A 20,890-nucleotide genomic window follows, 5' to 3' on the forward strand; every position below is an offset into this window, starting at 1 on the left:
TATGTTAGCTTATAAGTTTACTTAAGTTTTGAAGAGTCATTTTCTTTATTGAGCAAGTTTTTTTCCCGTGCGACGGTGACGACGAACGCTTTACAAATATTTTCAATGTTCTAAATGCTGGAAATTCACTTTCACTTCTTTTAATGCATGCTTCACAATCAAACAACATAGTGTTGGAGTCCATTACGATTGGGTTTATCTGGTCATTGAAGAACCACCGGCTCATCGGTAGATTATGATTTCGTGAAGGATTTGGTGTCAGGTCCACTCCTGGGAGGAAACGTTGGCAGCAATGTCCATCTTGACCCGGCTGATTTCCTGTGAAGACTTCATCAACAAAGATTATGATTTCCATCTTAACGACATACAAAAGTAAGACGCGGTCAAGTATATTAGAATCTGGCGGTGGTCAATTGGGCTTCCAAGAGCTGCTTACCTCCTCTGATTCAATGAAGATCTAATTGGGGAGATTTTTTGATACAGAAAGAGAGAATCTTGCTAAATCTGGAGAATCAGTTCCCTAAGGTATGACATGCGAACGACATCTAAGCTAAAGCCTAGAATGATGAACTCGAACCTTCGCTGGGCCTTGGGACAAATGGCCGGTATGGCATTTGCAGTCATGGCTGCTTTTGTTTTTCACCGCGGCAGGACACGTAATCCTGAATGGTGTTCCTGCATGCGGTTGGGGACCAAAGAGTTTCTATATGACCAGTAGCAGATGCAGAAAAAACTCAATGGGGGGCGCAAAAGATACCTTGAGTTACCTTTTCTTTTATCGTAATAAAAATAATAGTTACATGCAAAGTTTAAGAAGATTTTAATTAAATTCATTATGTAAAAATAAAAGACAATGCCATCTTATGACATAAAAAGGTTAAAATTGTGGTTCTGCAATGTTTGGCAATTCGGGCGTTTCACAAGGGGGAGGGGGGCACGTGTCCCCTGCGCCCCCCATATATCCACCACTGTATATGACGAGATCAGCGTGGAATTTTTATACTTGAAGCCTCAAACGCTCTGTTTTATATGATGTCCTTCAATGTAAATCCTCCCTACCTCTTTGTCATGGTGTAAATTTTTCCAGTGACACCTAGATTAAGACTGGGTGTGCTCCTAGTCACTTCTTGTCATGCCAGCCATGCAGGATTGGTCAAGGGTAAAAGCACATAAAAATTAGTCCTCATGATAGTGTCACTTGAAAAACCCTTTTAAAATGGATTTCGGAAACTCTACCTACCTTCTCTTACCTGTGCACAAGAGTAGAATGAGATGACCCCCATAAATTTATTCCTGTGGGACCTGGCCCATTGATCAATTAATACCAAGATATATATCCTTTCCAAATACCTACACACAGTGCTGTAGTTGGGCCGGTACGGCGTGCCCCCTAAAATCCAAACTCGTTAGAGGCATACCGGCTAAAATACCTTCACGGCCGGATGTATAATACACGTTCAGCTGTTGGAATTTTTGGTGAGTACCGCCTAAATTTTTTTTCCAACTACAGCACTGCCTATGCATTAAAATGTATAATAATTTTGATGAATCGATTTTTCTCTTATTATCCATTGTAACTAAAAAATAATGTTTAAATTTCCTATTATAAATGTTGAAATAACTGCAATTTGGATCTTTAACCTTTTAAGTGCCAGTGTTACTTACAGAGATATTGGAAATTCTAAAAAACCAGTGGCACCCTGAGTGACTCTTCAATACTCTTTGTTACACTGGAATAATTTTACCATCATTATGCCTTTTTTTTCTGTTTCTTAAATAAGGGCTACTTGGTGAAAAAGAGTTTGCTGAAGATTTTACAATGATTGGAAAACAAAAATTTCTTCCATGCCTTCATGTATGGAAACAATTCTCTTTTTCCAATCATACTAGTATAATATTCAGCAATTTTTAGGGATATGAAGAGCTTTATAAGCATTTATCATACGGTCTGCATTTCTCAGTAAATTAGCTTGGCTATTTTTGCATGAAATTAGGCGATTCTGGTTGGGACTCAAAGTCTTAATGACACATTGAGCCTATCCCCATGGAATGTGCCCATAAGCCACTTAAAGAGAAGGAATGGTAAATATTTATCCTCTACATAAGGAGAGATTTCTTCCTATAAAGACAGTATGTAACACTTGTTATAGATGTAATTTCATAATCAAGGGGTTCAGCTTGGTTTTTAAAGTTGTTTTGCCACATGATGAGGCTCTGTTTCAGATATACGTCATCCTCATGCAGCTGGTTTACATGATGAGTAATGTAAAAGAATTTTTGATGCTCATGAGGATATTTTTACAGGTGTTTGATAACCTGTGGACCATATATATAAGTTTTGTCATCACATAGATTCCAGCTTTTGCCGAAATCTGCAGATAGTGAATGATTCTGTCTTCTATTATTGCTCCAACTGTTTCAAGTCACATCAGGCAATGAAAAGCATTGAGTGTCACAGCTACTTACATAGACTGCAAATAAGGGGCCTTTGAATGTACTTCCTGTTGAAGCCACACCTGACATACTTACCAGGCATTTCCCAACTGCTTCATAGTGGGAGAGACAAGTACAGCCATATGCCTCATGGGTTCAACCACAGTGAAGATGAGAAGGAGTATAGGAATTTGGGAAAATGATGATGGTCAGTTACCAAAAATATTATAACGGAAAAAAAGCAAATATAGCAAAAGTAAGAAAAATGTGTTAAGGCTGTGTGAGTTGTGGAGATGAAGGTTATTATCAGTCCTGACTAGCACTCATTCAAAATAGGAAGAAGGTGTTATTTACCACTTTATCATGGAAGCACTTGGTGGGAAAAATCTAGTGATTCTTTGGGAATGAAATTGTGGAATATAGATTCGAAACAAAAAATAATTGAGGAAAGAATACAGTTCAATTTTGCATAAGGAGCCATCTACACAAATACTTGGAGTCAACATCATAATGGGTGTAGATGAGTACAAATGAGATTAGAGGACATGGGGAGATACCACTGGAATATTCAACTTCTTTTGAAAAAAATAAGAGAGATCAGGAGCATGACAAACTTCACCATAAATAATGCTGCTTGAGCATTTTGATCCAATCACAAATCAGTCCTTCCTCTAAGTTCGACCTCTCTGGCCTTTTTTTACTGTTATACATATCTTACGCTTATTCTTTCTGCCTATTCTGAACCTCCTCAGGACCTGTTGACATTCAACTATTCTTGTCCCAAATTATAAACAAATTGTCCTGGCCCTGTGTCCTTTTTTAATGAAAATGGAGTGACTTGTCTGTGTCACATAGTGAATCAACCTGTCTTGAAGCTGCTTTTCCATTCCTCCCTTCCATTAAGTTTGGCTTACTTTTCTTACTTCGTCAGTATCCTTAATGTTTAGCATTTCCTACACTTCCACTTAATAAAAATTATTGGTTCCAGCTGTCTATCAAAAAATCATTGAAGCCCTTGATTAGAAAAATCATGCACCTTTCACTGTACAATCTCTTGGACCTCTAAACATTTCATCTGGCAGTTGGCTTGATACGATGGATTTAAATGGACTATGTAATAAATAGCACATCGATAATCAGAGCAGAGTAGTGATTGGAGTGTTTGGATGCAACTCATGGCACCAATAACATTCCCTGTGGCTATTTTAAGTCATAGCACTTTAGAGTGCATATTGCATACCAAAAAAAATAGGAACTTACTTAATCTTCCTTAGGGAAGTGCACTTCTATTTTCATTTCTGAAATCCTACAGCTTGACCTTCATTAACCCTAATCCCTTCTGCTCCAGTATCCTATGCAATGCACAAGATACCTCTAAACAAATTCCTATGTAACCATCTCTGAAGAACTCCCATCTTATTTTTTATCTGGCCTCATTCAACCCTAGAGTTTATTTTCTCCCTTTCAATTCCATGAGGAATACTTATTTTCTAACTATTTCCCTGCCCTCACCATTTTTCAGATATTTCATGTTTTGATCCATGCTCTGACATATTTTTAAATGGCTTTCTTTTTATCAGTGCACAAGTCTGTCCATCTGCAATGGCTTGACAAACACCATGAGGGCCTCCTCATCAGTTCTCCGACTTCCTCCATTGTCAGGGAGGAAGACTGTGCTAACAGATTAAGAGCCAAAGTTCTCAGGATTTATTTCCCATTTTGGGTTCTTCATTGTCTTCAGGGAAAAGGTATGCAGTGGGTGTCATTTTGTACATCCATTCTGTGTTTCCCAACAATACATGGATATTTTAATCATTGGATAATACCATTTGATGTACACCCTTCAACCTTTCTGTACCTATTGAGTATCTGAGAGTGATTATTTCCAAGATCTTTTTTCAGAGATTTTTCTCGTGGGCCTGTCAGCAATTAATCTAGATATTTATTCGAAGCCAAAATTTTTACAAATTTTCAATTATTTTGTTAAATCGATCTACTGTGGTTGCATCCACTCTGCCACGAATTTCCACTGTTCTGATGAGGCCGATGAACCAATTTGATGACCCTTATTCATTCATGATTATATGTACCAATTTAATTAATTTAAAAAATACTTCAGTAATGGGACATTTCCAAATGTATACACTCCTGTATCAGTTATAGTCTAAGGTAATGTCCATTTACTAAATTTTTCACATCCCAGAGTTATTTGGAATGAAATCAATGTTATTGTACTCTCATCTGCAATAAATAATATCAGTTGTATTGATTTAGAAGGAATACCATCAAGTCTTAAAAGTTTTAACCAATTAAAGCTAAATAGTAAGATCAGAATTCACATAGTTTCACAAAAAGCTTATGAATACATGCTACACAGCTGAATAAAATAGGTGATAGTCTTCTGGAGGAAGGAACCAAAATTTCTTTTTACTTTAGAGGGGAAAAATATCTGCTTATCTTTTCAGGACAATCATATGTTCTGTAAGGTGTTTAATGACTTCAGTAAAAATGGGTCTTACTATACATATCATGAATGACTACCCCTTGTGTATGACAATTCTTAATACAACTTGAAATGCATCTCAATTCACAATGGTAATAATTTGTGTCAAAAGCAGTGGTACAAGGAACGTGGTTGTGGAGAAAATAAAGCTCAAATCACATTATCCTTAGCTGTGGGTATGGAGGAGATAGGTGGAAAGTAAAAAGAAACAAGGAAGTGCTAGATATTGTGAATGAGGAGAGGAAATTTTTGGCGGGGTAAGGTGGTGACAGAGGGTTTTCGTGGAGTGAGTATGGAGTGGGATGAGGACACTGACGTGGATAGAGGGAGGGTTTTAGGTATCTAAATAAGGAAGGGCAGGAAGAGAATAAGGTTCATAAATGGAGAGAAAGGCCTTATTTAAAATCAAAGAGGCCTGTTCAATGTGGGAAGAAAGACAGTCTAGGGAAATTCGAATTATTTTCCATGTAAACCTGGATTAACCAGTTGGTCCTTCATTGAATATGTAGGTGATCATTTCGCAGTTGACATATGATTTTTTATGCAAAAATTAACTATTAACACAGATACTCTGTTCTCACCCCCTCCTGATGTTTAATGACTTCCACCCTAAACCTAATCACAAAGCAGATGATGCATCTCCATCTCTCTAAACCGTTTTTGGGGCTGCTATTTGTATCACAAGATGGTCGTTACCATTATTTACTGATTAGTAATTGATCATGAATATCACTTCTTTTTGCGACCACTGCAAATATAGGTTTACCAGCCCATCCTAAAATTTAATTGCCAGGCAAAACACTACCAAGCTTCTTCCCCCGCTAGCATCCCTGGATTAAAAACATTAAATGCCATAAAAATGGCTCAGTGAAAGGCTGCAAATTTTATTTTTCTCACTTCATAATTCTTTTCAGAAAGTTTTTTTTTGCTATTTTCGGAGCAGAAATATATTTGGTTTCAAATTATGTCTACCACGGGTAACAATTTTTCAGTTAAAAAACTGCGGCAACCTTTTACGAGAACTTAAAGTCTGACTCTGATACTGAATGTTACATTTGCTTAATATTATCCTTGGTTATAGGCTACCTGCAGATCACAAATGTAACACATGGTGATCGCACAGTGATGGATTGAAAGGAGTAAACTGATGGTTAGTTCTTTGGCGAATACGCAAAATATATCATCAAATGTATTTTTATTTATTTATTTGTGTTAAAATACATTCCAATCGTCGAAAACATGATGTGTGTAAAACATAATCAAAATTCTCACTTGCTATGAAGGCGAAAAACAGATCACAAATCAAAAGGGGCCACTCAGAATCGTATACGGTGTAGCTTCCGATCCAAATATCTTCCTTAACTCCCTGAGAAGTACCGAGGTGGGAAGGGATGAAGGAAAAGTTTGATTAAGTTAGAGAAAGGGGAAAAGCGGGTCAAGAGAAGGGGTCAACATTAAGCCCACGGGCATCCCAACCCTTAAGTAGCCGTATGTAGGCGAGAAAGGTATGGAGGGTGGAATATGAGGGGGGAGGAAGGCTATAGGCGACACCTTAAAGCAATGGTTGAAGAAGGCTTCATGGGAAGGATCATTTAGGGGACGAAATATTTATTTATATCATACAACTTGTGACTCCTTTCATTTAATTTTTTTTAAACCAGCTCTAAAAGCCCCAATCATGCTTAGCAAAGATGGGAAGATTTTTAGGTGTTATGCTAGTGATGAAAAATTCAGTTGTAATCAATCTGCGCAGCAGAAAAGGAAAGAGTGAAAATGAGAGTCATTTGTAAAGTATTTTTCATAATTTCAGTGTCATACTATAATAATATACTCCCCAATGGAGATTAGGAAGAGTTTACTCAAAGATATTATTTTACTGAGGAATTGATGGTATTGAACTTTATTTCTTTTATTTGACACAGCATTTCCCAAAAAGGAAACTTTTGTATTTGTAACATATATCCTGGAATTCAAAACGGAAAAGCTGTTCCATTGCTTCCCATGTTCATCAGCCATTGACGGGCGTACCCTTTGAAGGTTGTAAAATGTTCAGTTAAGGCTTCGGACAGCCTTGAAAGATTTATCGTTCCATCATGTTCGGTGATGAACGGCACAAAAACAACAATACCAGATGCTAACAGTGTAAGGGGCCAAAGGGCAGCTGCAGTTAGCTTGAGGACCCCTGATAGGATGTATGCACCCACGAGTCCGGAACCCACTGCCACGGGAGATCCTTCCAACCATTGACACAGGAAGTACTGGAAGCCTTCTGCACCGGTACAATCCTCATCTGAGCAAATTTCACTCTTGGCCACCTGCAGAAATCCATGGAAAAGTTATCAAAATGTAATTTATATTTGAGGATCGATATATTCTCGGTTCTCTTTGAGAGTTACAATCCCTCCAATTTATTTGGAATGAAATCTATTTTATATGGACCACGTGAGGAATTATGAAGTGCTCTTTTTGTATGCTCAAGACTTTTCGGAGTGGTGCCATGACGAGGAGAGCGGGAGTAGCATCATGACGTTTTTAGTTATAGCGCGTATTTAGGATTTTGCCAGTGCTGACCGGCGCATGAAACATCAATAATACAACCGAATTATCATTCATATTCTTGGTGAAGTCGTCGAACTCCCAGGGTACTTTAATTCAATAGCTACTAATGGTTTTTATAGTAGATGGAAACTATGATAGATCCACAGAAAAGTGAGCGTAAATTTTGTATTCTGTGATTTGTGTTTAGGTTTTATGATTGCATTTATCAAAAGACGTCCTCTCTTGATAGAAATCAGTGGTTGAACGTCATTTAAAAGACATTATTTAAGCCTATTTTAAATAATCTAGTAAGACGTTAAGGTAAAAACAATATCTTTTGCGTCAGAACCAAATGAGATCCTGCAATCATACTCCTGATATTTATTAACAACAAAATGTTCAATTATTCTCGAAAAAATTTTCTAATACTAGCTCTGTTAAATTAATTTTTGTCCAAATAAAATACATCGTTTCAGTGATAAGTGCTACAAAATACATCTGTGTAACTGTGACGTGGCCGGTAAAAATAATTGTTCGAGAGCTACATATGAATTAAATGCTCACATTTCCATGTGTCTCCACAGCATTAAGTAGGTATGTTTTGAATATTTCCAAACTGGGGAATTTTTTTAATTATTTAATATTCAGATACAATTTCTAGGTCTAATCAAACATACTTTAAAAACCTGCTTCTCTTAAAAAATATATTTTCAATTTAATTATTGAGTGCACGTATTAAGTTTTAAAATTATGCTTCTAACTGTGAAAACGCCACTTGGGGAAATGTCTATGTTCACATTAGACTTTCACGCTTGACGGAATGGTGAGAACAGCATTAGGATTTTTGTAATTGGCTTGTATTAATTTTGATTTAATCTCGCGGCTGGAAAAACTTGCTTCCTCAGATCCCCTTGCGAATCGCTTACCCTCCTGCTCCAACCCTCCTTTTTCTTACCTATCGCGTGGGACTCTTAAACGTTTTAGAAACTTTTAATTGAAACATTCCATTCCGTTTACTCGGTCACTAGAGTGCATAAAATTGTATATTTACTGAACTTATTTATATAATGACTGGAAGAATTTCCCCGAGTCAAAAACGTATTTTTTGGGACATGGCTGTTACCGTCCGAGATAGCAACAGTTTAAAACAAAAGATTTCAAAAATGTTTCCCAAAAGCCTTCCCTCTCGCGCAGTGTAAACACAAGATAAAGTCACAATATCAATGTTATAAATTCATGAGATAAAGAGGGCTAATTAAATCAAAATGAAAGGTTCAATCAGCATGAAATTACCTCCATGAGGACGGTCCTTAACAGCCAGACACACTAAGTAAAAAAAAATGTTCTGAAAATTAACTAAAATTTTTACGATTTTTACATTTGAGCTTATTTTAATTATGGTGTTGCTATCGACAACTAGCAAGTTTACAAATACTATTATTTTGATTATTTCCATGATTACGCGACCTATCTATCCACGATTATGAAGCAGTTATGAAGTGCCCTTTTCTTCGAAATAGTTTGCTGTCTTCTTATTAATTCCGTCACTGAATATTACGTGAGTCCTGAATATTACGAAAACATACCTAATTGCGACCCAACGTGATCTCATTATTGTACCAGAAAATTTGGAATAAAAATATCAGAGCTTTCGAATACTCAGCGATTTTATCTTCTGAGGGCACGAAAAAAAATTCAAATAAGGATGAAACGTTTAAAATGATAAAATATTTAAAATTTCATTGTGCTCCGAAAATTTGCCTTTAATCATTAATCATGACAAATATTTACCCATCGATCGCTGCCAATTGGTTTTACGTAAACATCGACAGCATGAGATTCCAATATTTTAGAAGTAATAATATATTTTTCTGTTACCTAATCCTTTCATAATTTCCAAGAATATAAAATAGTGCTTGCAAAGATCTGGACTGAGACGTCACTTACCATTCTACTCACCCTTAAGGTCCAGGTGACTGCTTAAGTGAACACATTTTCCAAACTACCATATATCTCCTCCAATTTCTCTCTTGGTGCACAATCTGAATAACTATTAAACCAGGAGGTTGCGTGATGGTCAATGGAACGAAATAGGTGAGCAGATGGATGAGGAAACCAAATCCTGGCCTCACGTTCAATTGTATATTTATCACTAATTTTTTAAAAGCAGTATAAAATTCTTAAACTAATATATCTCTATTTAGTGAAAAAAATCACTTAGGGCATCAGGTCGTTAATGTTGTGCTCGTCTCATTTAAATTCTGCGGACTAGGTGTTCGTTCCTGTCCTCCCACCCATCCCTTTCGCCACTTTTCGTATTCCAAACAAATTTTCCGCGTCTTCAGTTTGAGAAGGGAGTCCATCCGGCGAATGAAACCATTTAAAACCCTCCCCTTCCCATGATTCCCTCATTTCATTTTCCTTTAGTCTCTCGTCCATTCTCGCTCCCACCTCGCCCAGCGAGATAAGGGGCTTTACATATACATCCTTACCCCACTGATACAGACAACCCCTCAATTCCAAATTCCTATCCCCAATCCCTTCATGGTTTTATTACTCACTTTCTCCCACTTTAACCCCAGCTAATATAGCACCTCCTACCACCCAAGAAAGGTCCTCCACACTTTATTTAACTCCCCACTCCTACTAATTGCCGAGAAAAACCAAAACTCCTGCCGCAAATCTTTTCGGATAGCCATACCTTCGAGCCAATTCTTGGGGATCTTTGTGATTTTTCTTTCCCGAATCCCGAAACAAAACTGTCGGAAAATGGAAAGAATTTACCTTCAACGCGATAGCAACAGAAATATTGCTTCTTCAATTTTTAAGTGCCCAAATATTTGTCGCAAGTTTAGGGAGGATGATAGGGATAATCTGAAACGAACAACCCTGTTTTGACCTAGGTGTTTTTCAAGGTCTATTTCTACCCCAGCTTGGCTGAAATTGATGAGAAAATAAATCCACCAAAAATAAATCGTCTTGACTAAGTATCATTTTCTGAGAATAGACAGAACAATTTGATTTATGATTGACCTAACCTATGAAAATATGATAAAAGCCATATTTAGGTGCTTACGATAGGACACAGGAGGCTTCGGACCACCAGATGCTAGAACTCATCCATAATTCTCGTAAAATTATTTTTTCCATTAAAACCTCCAGGAGGCTTCAAAACAGAGTACAATTAATTACCTGCCGCAACATTAAAATTCTACCTTCTCTTTGTTCATCGGTTGAATCTTCCACTAGTATCAACTCCCATTTCCATATTTACCGCTCCTTATAAGTGGACCACATCTGACTGAGTTTGTGCATACCGCCCCAACCCAGATCCTTTCATAAATGTTCCAAAATTCTTCACGTCCCCCTAACAACATTCATATGAAAACACATCCCCCAGCCTCCATTGAATTATTTTCTAATATAAAAAGTTTCTCCTGTGGTGTGAGGCCGTGGTGGTGTTAGTTCGAGTATAACAGATGGGCATAAGAACTATTAAATAACACAAATGCTGCGGCAAACCGCTCGGTGGGCGGTAGAAGAAGGGAGTAAGGAAACCCTCGCTGCTTGAATCCTTTTTGGCTTCGTGAAACTTCTTTTCCCTAAGTAATTTATTCCAATTCTTTCCGTCCTCTTCTAGATGTGAAGAAGGTAAGGTCGTAAAACCAAAAAATTCATATTCGTTTCTTCAATTTTGATAATAACGCTAACCTCAGAAAACGAAACAATAGAGAACCGAGAAAACATTTTCCGTCGTTTATTGACTCCATGCAGAATGGCAACAAGCGCCATTTCATGCCTAATTAGGCATTTGCGATTAACGTTTTCCCTCGTTCACTTGAATTAACTATTGAGAGTAAATAAGTGTTATTTTTAGCCAGTTATATTTGCCCCTTGGTTTGCTCAGAAGCTCCACCCTGCGCTTTCATACTCATATCTGACCTTATTTTTAAATGCTCTCGAAACACGTAAGAAAATAATGGAATCATCATATCAGCTTTGCATTGTAAATAAATAATTATTGAACGAGAAAATATCAAATTTCCCGCCGCCATAATTTTGTTCCCAATATGCCTAAAGATAAAAATCGAATGTATTGAAAAATTTTGAGATGCTCATTTATTAAAAAAAAAAGCCGCTTCTGTATCCAGAGATTTTCAAAATCCACTAATTACTGGAACAAATTCTACACCGGAATAAGTATGTACCCCTCAATGGGCATTAACGTACATGCTCAATAGTTAATCAATAAATTTCCACTGAAATAAACCTCTCAGACTTGGTAAGCACATTGCGTTGACAATTGACGTGAAATTCGTGAGAAACATTTTTTACTAAATTACTAAAAAAAATTTAGATTTTATGATGAAATTTATATCTTCAGTGACTAAAAATGAGTTGAGGCTTCAATTTTTTCCCATGTAATATTACCGCAGATCAATTTTCGTTGAAGTTCGGACAATTATTGGAATTATTTATCGTGAAAATACGCAATAAAAATGCAATTTGAAATTAAACATAAAATAATTTATTAGAAAATAATACGCTATACATAAAAGAAAAGAGAAGAATTTACATGTAGAGAAGTAAATATATCCTATTAAGATTGTACAATTAAATTTTAAAAATTACCTGACATCACAAATCCTATTTCAGTAATGTATAAATAATAATATAGAAAATAACTATAGAAATCTTAGTGAGGTTGACTAAGTGATTTACGTATAGAAACGCATATTCAACAGAACTACAACTTTATTTTGAGCTGCGATTGAGTGAAATCTTCGAAAGATTTCATCTTCAACTGGTCAATTAAATAGTATGTGGTAGGTATTTGTCGGTCCAATAATCCTATTTCCAAAATTTACTGAGCCAATGAAGCGAAACCCAGCGATGATAATTTTTGTATATAGCTCTTTTACGAAGGACTTTTCCTTTTTATATCAGAAAAACCGTATAGAAAGTATATGCTTACTCTATTATCATAGAATAAGTTTATACTTACTCATGGAATCACGCTTATTTTTAATATTTTGCTCAGTCAAACGTTAAACCTAAATATTAGTTTCAATGAAATAATGTCAAATATGTACACATATGTGCCGACTATTGGAAGATTTATTCCTCGAATAATGCTATCTATTATTTATAGCGACAATGGACAAACGAAAGAAGTGCATTGGTATGCAAACTTATAGTTTTTTATGCATTTAGTTTTTTACTGAAAGCTTTTTTGTGCATACTGAGATATATAATGAATTGGTACAATAATTTTTATGACTATATACAGGATTTAGGATTGTTGCAGGGGTGCAGCGTTGTGATGACGAAGCCAGTGGTGACGCAGCGGCCTGGTCGTCAGGAAATCTCCGGCACTGGAGGAACCTTCAGCGTGGGCATTTGGTGGGCCAGTGACTGCGAGGCTGTTGAGTCTTCGAGGGATCTCCGATGCCAGATGGCAGCCAAGGAGCACGCGTGGGTTGCCTAAGAAAGGGGTAAAAAAACAAAACACTTCCTCCCTCCGAAAGGGTACCTTCCTGCCTTTTTGCCTCTTTACCTCTTTGTACCTCCAAGTGTAGTGAAACCTGTTGGCCTTACTTAAATGATGTGTCCCCTCTGTGGTTCTCACCTCATCCGCCATCCCTCTCCGAAATACACACCTTCAAAGTCCAATTGCCACACACGAAGTTGTTGTTGTTGTTGTTTCCCGACGGAGATAGACGCCCGCTCGCCTGCGGATGAAGAACAAAGTCTGTGAACCGCTTGAAATGTTGAAGATCGAAGACTAAGAAAAAGGTGATAACGCGAATAAATTATTTGAGTCTATCAGGTCTTAGAATTGGAAATTATACAACATATAAGACCATGATCATTCTCCTACAAATTTCATCCCCATCCGTTTTCCCAAAATAACAGCATTATTGCGCTATATTTCATCAGTCACCATTTTTTCCCAAGTAATCCCGAATGATCAGGACTAAATTTAACATGAAGTATGTTTAAAATATGCATCATCTAAAAATACATGTCATCTGTTCTAATTCATTTTTACGAATAGAGTAATAATGTGGATTATTGATCCGAATTCTGCCGACGGTTGATAAAAGTACTTGTTTTAATATTAACAACTTGTTATATTTCGCGTGGCTCGAAATTTCCAATTAAAAAATTATAATTTCATATAAGGATCCATTAAAAGAGCGTCGGATATCCCTAAGTCTTTCCTATAAAGAGCATGCACTGGGAATAAACATCAAAGTAATAACATCTACCGATCGATAATTTCCGGAAGCAGTTGTTATTAATTATTCCTTAGGCTATTAAAATATTTTCGTGGATGTAATATAATCTCATTCAAAAGTTTAAGTTCAGTAGATCATTTTTACTTATTCTTAGAATGACAAAATCCCGACGACTGAATTTATATTTCACATATTACTCGCTATAGCAGAGAACTGAATCACTAAATAATGAAATTCATTTTCTTTCTTGCGAAGATATGAATCCTGTTTTTACCGCGGTACGCTGGGCATACGAATGAAGCTTTCTTACCCACACCATTTAAAAATTAATATTTCAGATTTCCGCATCGAATAGTAAATAATGATATTATTTATAAATAAAAGCTGAGCATTCATCACATCATCCAATATGTAAAATTTTACATTTTCCCGGCGAACAGAATGTATAAACTTTTCTCGAGATTCGGCGCGGGTACGATTTTGTAAGTGCGCCAAAATATTGTCATTAGTATGAACTAAAAAGTGATAACGAGAAAGGAACCACGACAAATCCGTATTTAATTTGTATCATTAAATGTTTTTCCATCGTGCTTATCATAGAATGGGTTCTATGGCTTCTTATGGTTTATTTGTCAAGCGCTTCATCATTTTACGTTTAAACTCGTTTCAGTTGGTACCGATGAATGGTGGTCATTATGCTTTCTTTTTTTCCAGATAAACATTTAACTTGGGAATTCAATCAAGTAAAATAAATTTTATTCGACCAATATAGAAAATTCCTTAGCATTTTAGTTCAAAGTATGGATATGAGTGGGCGCCTTAATACTTTTTCTTTCTTATCAAAATTTAAAGTAGAGATTGATAGTTCTTCTGAGCAGGAACTGAACATATATATTGTGTCGAGTCTAACGTACGCATTCGTCAGCATGGCTTTTGAATGATCGCTTTTTTGATTAATCGCTATTTTAAATTTTAATGGAAATTCCCATTGAAAAATATAGAAATTTAAACGATGATTCTAATTGCGGCATGATCGGTCGGGCACTAGTAGTAGCTTCGCAGGAACTCCCACCGAACGCAAAAAGCCACTTACGTGCTGCCTCCTGCCGAAAAAAGCTAATACGCTTGTATATTCAAGTAAAGCTTTTTTAATTCAAAATGCCACTTTTATAATTTAAGTGAAGCAAAAAAATGGAAAGTGCCATACTTTTTGGGCCCACCATTTGCTCCTTTAGACCAAAAGCTCTGAGAATATTTTAAACTAACGTCTCATTAAGGAATAAAGAATTGGGCTACCCACAGATTGAAAAAGGCTGTGTGAATGTTTTTGAGAATTAATAGCCTGTCAATGGTGATGATGTTTTAAAATATAGCAGTCAGTCAACCTTTTTCTCCCAGTAACTTCGGAAAATATTTAAATATCTCAGAAGTAAGAATGTTTAGTACACATTTTAGGAAATGTCTCCATAGTTAGAAACCAGAGATCCAGATGTCCCTATCCTAACCCTCAGTAATGAAATAAATGTGTAAAATATTTGCCGAAAATACGTCGAAAACCATCGTCTAACAGTAAAGTTATTTTAAAGCATATATTTTATTAATCTATTAATTTTATCTGGTTGTATGACAAGGTTTTAATGTTTCATTATTTTCCCTAAAAGTGTAGATAACCTGCGTTTTTAACTGTAAAAGTAATAACGTTTTGATAAACATTGAATTCTAGTTCATATTTCAGCTCTTCATTGATTTAAAGTCCACCGGGTGCTGATTTGTTTATTATATTGTTGAAACCTTTTACCTACGAAATTCACTAAGAATTGTTCTTAATTTAAAATTAGATACCAAAAAAATGGAAATGCGCTTCCAAAAATTTTAATTCATTCAAAAATAGCTGAATAACAAGATTTATTTTATTATTTCCTTTGTATATATTCTTCAGTTGTAATTGAGTTAGACACATCAGAAGATGGTCAGTACAAAGACAAACATCCGCGATAATTTAATGATATTCACTTGCATTTATTTCCATTCATTGCATTTTAATGTTCCATTGCCTTTGAAAAATTAATTTAATTCTAAACTGGAACGTAATCAAGAAGAACTTACTATTCTGCTCTCTAATTTTTAATGCGATTTCGACTCAATAAATGAAAATTAAGCAACAAATTTACTAAAGAAATAAGTCAGAAACGATGAGTAGTATTAGATACAGTTGTATCATAAGTAACACACCAAGCTTTTTCGTTTATCGCCAATTAGCATATCCTTGAGGCAACATTCGTCACTAATATTATGATATGGTTTTTAATATGAAATCGGATATGGTGGAATGTAACTATTTCATGTACACTTTGAGGAGAATTTTTTGTTAGCATTAATAGTAATGCATAAGCGTAGAATTTACAATATTGTACTCCGCAGGAAAAACATAGTCATGGATGGTTGAACGTTTTCAAATCCATTCACAAAATCATATCCGTTTACTTTGTTCAAAAACTGGTCAATGTAGAATGCTATGAGATGCTGCCATTGCTGAATAAATTTTACCGCCGCAATTGGAGAGGAAGAAGGAAGATTTCAAATATGTTTTTCGATATGAGCGCTGGAATAAGCAAAGAGTTCTGTGAAAAATGAGACCTAATGGAAGTAAAACCTATCCAACAAATACCTTAAATTACAAAAAGCATATTTTTACAAAGGCTCAAATTTACTGTAATAGATGGTAGTGATTATTGCACTATGATAAAATAGAAACAAAATAAACGACTCTTATATTCTTTGATACCTTTAGGAATACAAAAAAAGATTATTCGCTCATTATGCATGCTGTACTTTTCGAGATACTTGTCTGCGCTAGTCGTTTAAAAGCTATTAATTTGTGGGTGTAGGGGAATTAGGATTGAATTTTGATTTAGACAAATTGATAAATTTTTAGTGTGTAGCTAGATCAAATGCCTTAAATGTAACTGAAGTAGAAGTACATCTATCGCTTGTTCCCTCTCAATAATTTTACAATATTCCGTCGCAGCCAACTTCGGTTTAATCAAGGTAAGTATGAAAAGACTTCTCGGTGCGATAATCCAAGTCAATTGTCATGATATCAAAGGAGAAACGGAGATCACAGGGTGAAAGTATGCTTGGAACAGGCAAATTAACAGAAAAAAAGGAAAGATAAAACTTAGTTTTGCAGACAAAGTGTCCACGAACGTAACCTGGCAACTATCCTTCCCAACGCAATGTTACCACCGAAATAACCTTAAAAAGAATATATTTTATCGCTAAAAAAATCAGAGCCAATTTTTCAGTCTGGGATGAATAGATTCAACTATGGTGTTCATTTTTACGATTTACATGAGTCAAAGCGGAAAGTGCAGAATTCATTGGAAGATATTGTGGTAATCTTGCACAGTCAGAATCTCTCTCGGAAAGGAGCAAATGATATGAGAAAGGCAGTGGAGCAGCTTTCATGTTGTATTACCTGCGACCGGAATGGATTATTGTGAAAAATTGGATATTTTCACTGAGACCATAAACAAAAACATTTTCCTTTCCCACTTTTCTCTACCGGGCACACAATTCCGCAACTCGTGTCTCCCGCCTTCCTCACTTTTGTCAAATCACCGACAACTTCGGGTATCTCATCAATGTTCCTTCACCTCACCCCAGCGCCTTTGTTCCGTGATAGGCACAGTAAACCAATCTCCTCTCTGAATATTTCATGATTCCGTTGGTGAATACCTGACGCAAAGTTGGTCATTATAAATTTTTATATTTGGAAATGTTGATGCTCACGACGTTAATGTAGTGGAAGTTACAAATAGTATTTAGCATTCAGATATTTCATCGAGCCATGTAAATCTTGCCATTTATAGTCTGGAATATATAGCCACAAAGAATATAACATAGTTTAAATGCTAACATCATCTTTAACAACAGTTTTCATCGTACGTTTTTGGAATAGGATGGATATGTCTCGGTTTATTTCCACAAATGAATCTCCTGATGCTTTTCTCTTCATCAATAAACTGAAACCTTAAAATGCTTATAATTGGATAATGATTCTTGTATATTTCTAATTATTTTTGGAGTACCTTGTGCAAATTTGGGAGATCCAAGTTCGGATAAAGAGAAATGATTTTTCCTCTTCGGAATTTTCAAACTTCGCATAATAGTCTGATGTTTCATGAAGAGCCAAGTTTATTTCACATAACTTTAAAAAAATGTTATTAAAAAATTTGTAAGCTAAATTAGTAAATATTATATGCGGTCAATTTTATCTCCAAATTTATAACCGGGAAACTTAGAGCAAAAACAACTTAAAATAAGTTATTGTTACGAAATACAGGGTCTAGAAGTTATTAGCCTAATCAATAGAGTGAAATACTCTAATCATCAACAAATATTTTACATAATGTGAAGGGAATAATTTCCAACTGATCTCTATTATGCCATGTTTCGTCAGTATTGTTAGCAAAATCTTTTTAAAAATGCACAAAATTAAACTAATACAGGATTAATAAAATTCGGCACATAATGGATGAAAGCTTCCTTGGGTCCTCAAATATCAAAATTGAGTAAAGTTTTCCCCAACTGAGCAAAAAATAGCTTTTCTGAATATTTCATCTAATTAGCACCGAAAGAACTTATCAAAATTCATGAAATATTTAAATATGTATCTCCAATGCCATTAGAATCAATGTATTAATTTACATAGCACATGAATAATAGAAATACTTCAAGTGTAGAGCTTGAATAGAGATTCCCTACAAACATGCCCATCGTATATTTACCACGTGGTCCTAGCCTCGCTGCTCTTCGCTTTTTCAAGTAATTGTAAACTGTCTCTCTGTTAATTTTCACAGCAGGAAAATTCAAGTCCGTGGAATATTAATTTCTAGACTGAGGTAATTTTTTTTATGAATTCCCATACCCGATTGACAAATTACAATTTTTTAAACTAAGTGAAGCAATGAATGTCTTCAAAAGTTAAAATTCTAGGGAATAATAATAACACATTCCTTTAATTATTGCAAATTTAAATCTATTCAGTATGAGGCGGGATTTAGAGTTGATAATGCCTAATCACAATCTCTTCGACGACTAAGATTTTTCCGTCCTGTTTGGCGAAAAATATTAAATGACAGTTCCCAGAATCACTTTAGTGATATTCGAGGGGTCCTTTACTGTAGCAACTTGTCGAGTTCAAACTTCTACGATATTCATACCTTCCTTGACGGACTTAGAACAACATCATGTCACTTATTAATAAGACGATACCTTTGTACCAAATGTGAAACGGGAAGAAATGCAAAAGGCTGAAAGTTTTCCGTCCTATGACGTAAAACATTTTAGATGATATAGTAACAAGACACATATTAGTCTCAAAAATCTCGATGTGCTATTTCCTTGGATTCTCTTTATTATAAATTCATCAAACTCGAATTCTGATTAATTCTCTACTATTCTCATCAATTTCAAAGACCATGAACATGAATGTATCTCTGAATTCGATTAGGATTATTTTGCATCCATAGAAAAATGAAAATGACTTCAAAAGTCTGTAAATTCTTCGCCCTATAGGTGATTAATATTCGATAGCATAGTCTTAACACAAACTAGAGTGATATTTTCGGTGTACTCAAAAAAATTATCCGTCACAAGAGAAGGTGATTTCTAGACCTTCCTCAACAATTCCAGACCAGAAAACAAAGCGCATCGTTGAATTCGAGAAGGATAACTTTGCACAATATGCAAATAAGGATTGAAAAATGCGTCTCATTCCACCTTCTGAGGCAAAATATTTTAGGTGACAGTAAGTCAAAAGATACCCGAGCAATAAAATTAACAGCACTTCAAGGCTTCACTTCGTAGAAGTTTTGCTCTTCCATAACTAAACGATTCTGGTAATCGCCCGCTAAATATACTAAAAATTACTTGAACCTACCTGGCAATGTAAACAATATGTAGATGAATACAATATCTATAATTGTTAGAAATACCATGGCACTTGAAATAGCTTTTAATGTTATTAAAAACTATGTGAAGTATACTGGTGTCATTACTGTGCACTGATATGTATCATTATCAAGTATAAAATATAAATTATTGTCAAGAATACCAGTGCACTACACATAGTTTTAAATATAATTAAAATCTATGAGAAGTGTACTGGTATCCCTAGCACTAAAAATGTTTTATCTCAAATTTGAATAATTCCTCGATCTTCCTCATTAAAAATAACGGTGAAAATTAGCCGCTAATCACTGAATCTGATACCGACAGCTTTGCACTAAAAGCAAAATAAGCAGTCCAAACGTTCGGCGGGATGTCTAAGTTAAAACCTCAATGGGCATGGGAATCTGCATGGGATCGGGAACACACTGAGGAAGGAGATATAAGGGGACGATTCAAGTGGGGCACCTGCTGGACATCCTCGGCTGTTGCCGGTGTGTGGTGGCCCTCGAGCAGGCGATCCCGCCCGCCGCCCACCGACAGGTCCTCGGGCTGCTGCGACGACTCCTCCATCACCGACCGATCCTCCTGCTTCACGCCCGCCGCTCCTGCTCCGGCCGCCCACGACTGCCTGCTCCCGCCGGAAGCCGCCTCGTCCGCGGGCTGATCTCGTGCCGACGCCACCGTTGCGCTCTGCGATTCCAGTCTGCTTGCCGTCTCGCCGGTACGAGGTCAGGATTGCGACTGAACGGACGAAGCAAACCCGCGTGCCCACGAGGGAGAAAACTCCCCTACCACCGAAGAGTCTTATATCCTCCCCACTGCACCTTCTGCTGTGGGCAATACCGAGGGGAAGGTCAGAAGACTAGAGTGGGGATTGGGAGTGTTTCCCAAGGAACTCCCCCACCCATCAAAATCCTTTCCTCCTTCCCCACCCCCCAAAACCCTCCCCTCCCGATTCCAATTTTTGTTTCTCCTACCCTCTTTCCCTTTGCATCCCACCGTGGCGCGCGTGGCGCTCGTGTCATGTTTTGCCAAGCCGTCGCGAGCGTTCTTGTTGTCCGCTTCTCTTCATTCACTTTTTTTCCTCCTTTTCCCTCAGCGAGGCGTGTCGATTGAGCGAATCGTGACTCCGTGACGTATGTTTCGAGTGTGCAGGGGCCGCGGGGGAGTGGAAACGATGGGACGAAACGAATCACGCGTGTTTACGCGACCCGCGCTC

At 36.5% G+C, this 20,890-nt stretch overlaps 1 protein-coding gene and 1 long non-coding RNA gene across 2 annotated transcripts; both read right to left on the bottom strand.

Annotated features, from left to right (window-relative positions):
• Window positions 1-6,820: 6,820 nt before the first annotated feature.
• On the bottom strand, window positions 6,821-9,061 carry LOC124174237. Its single transcript, XM_046553333.1, has 2 exons — window positions 8,768-9,061; window positions 6,821-7,251 (listed from the first exon to the last, which is right to left on the bottom strand). The coding sequence occupies exons 1-2, from the start codon at window positions 8,771-8,773 to the stop codon at window positions 6,907-6,909; spliced, it is 351 nt and encodes a 116-aa protein (XP_046409289.1). The 5' UTR covers window positions 8,774-9,061; the 3' UTR covers window positions 6,821-6,906.
• A 3,608-nt stretch (window positions 9,062-12,669) lies between these two features.
• Window positions 12,670-20,538, bottom strand: LOC124174244. Its single transcript, XR_006868908.1, has 2 exons — window positions 20,137-20,538; window positions 12,670-13,206 (listed from the first exon to the last, which is right to left on the bottom strand). It is a non-coding gene; the product is annotated as an uncharacterized LOC124174244 (long non-coding RNA).
• Window positions 20,539-20,890: the final 352 nt, after the last annotated feature.

The sequence above is a fragment of the Ischnura elegans genome, chromosome 1 (genome assembly GCF_921293095.1).
Source record: "Ischnura elegans chromosome 1, ioIscEleg1.1, whole genome shotgun sequence".
Lineage (NCBI taxonomy): Eukaryota > Metazoa > Arthropoda > Insecta > Odonata > Coenagrionidae > Ischnura > Ischnura elegans.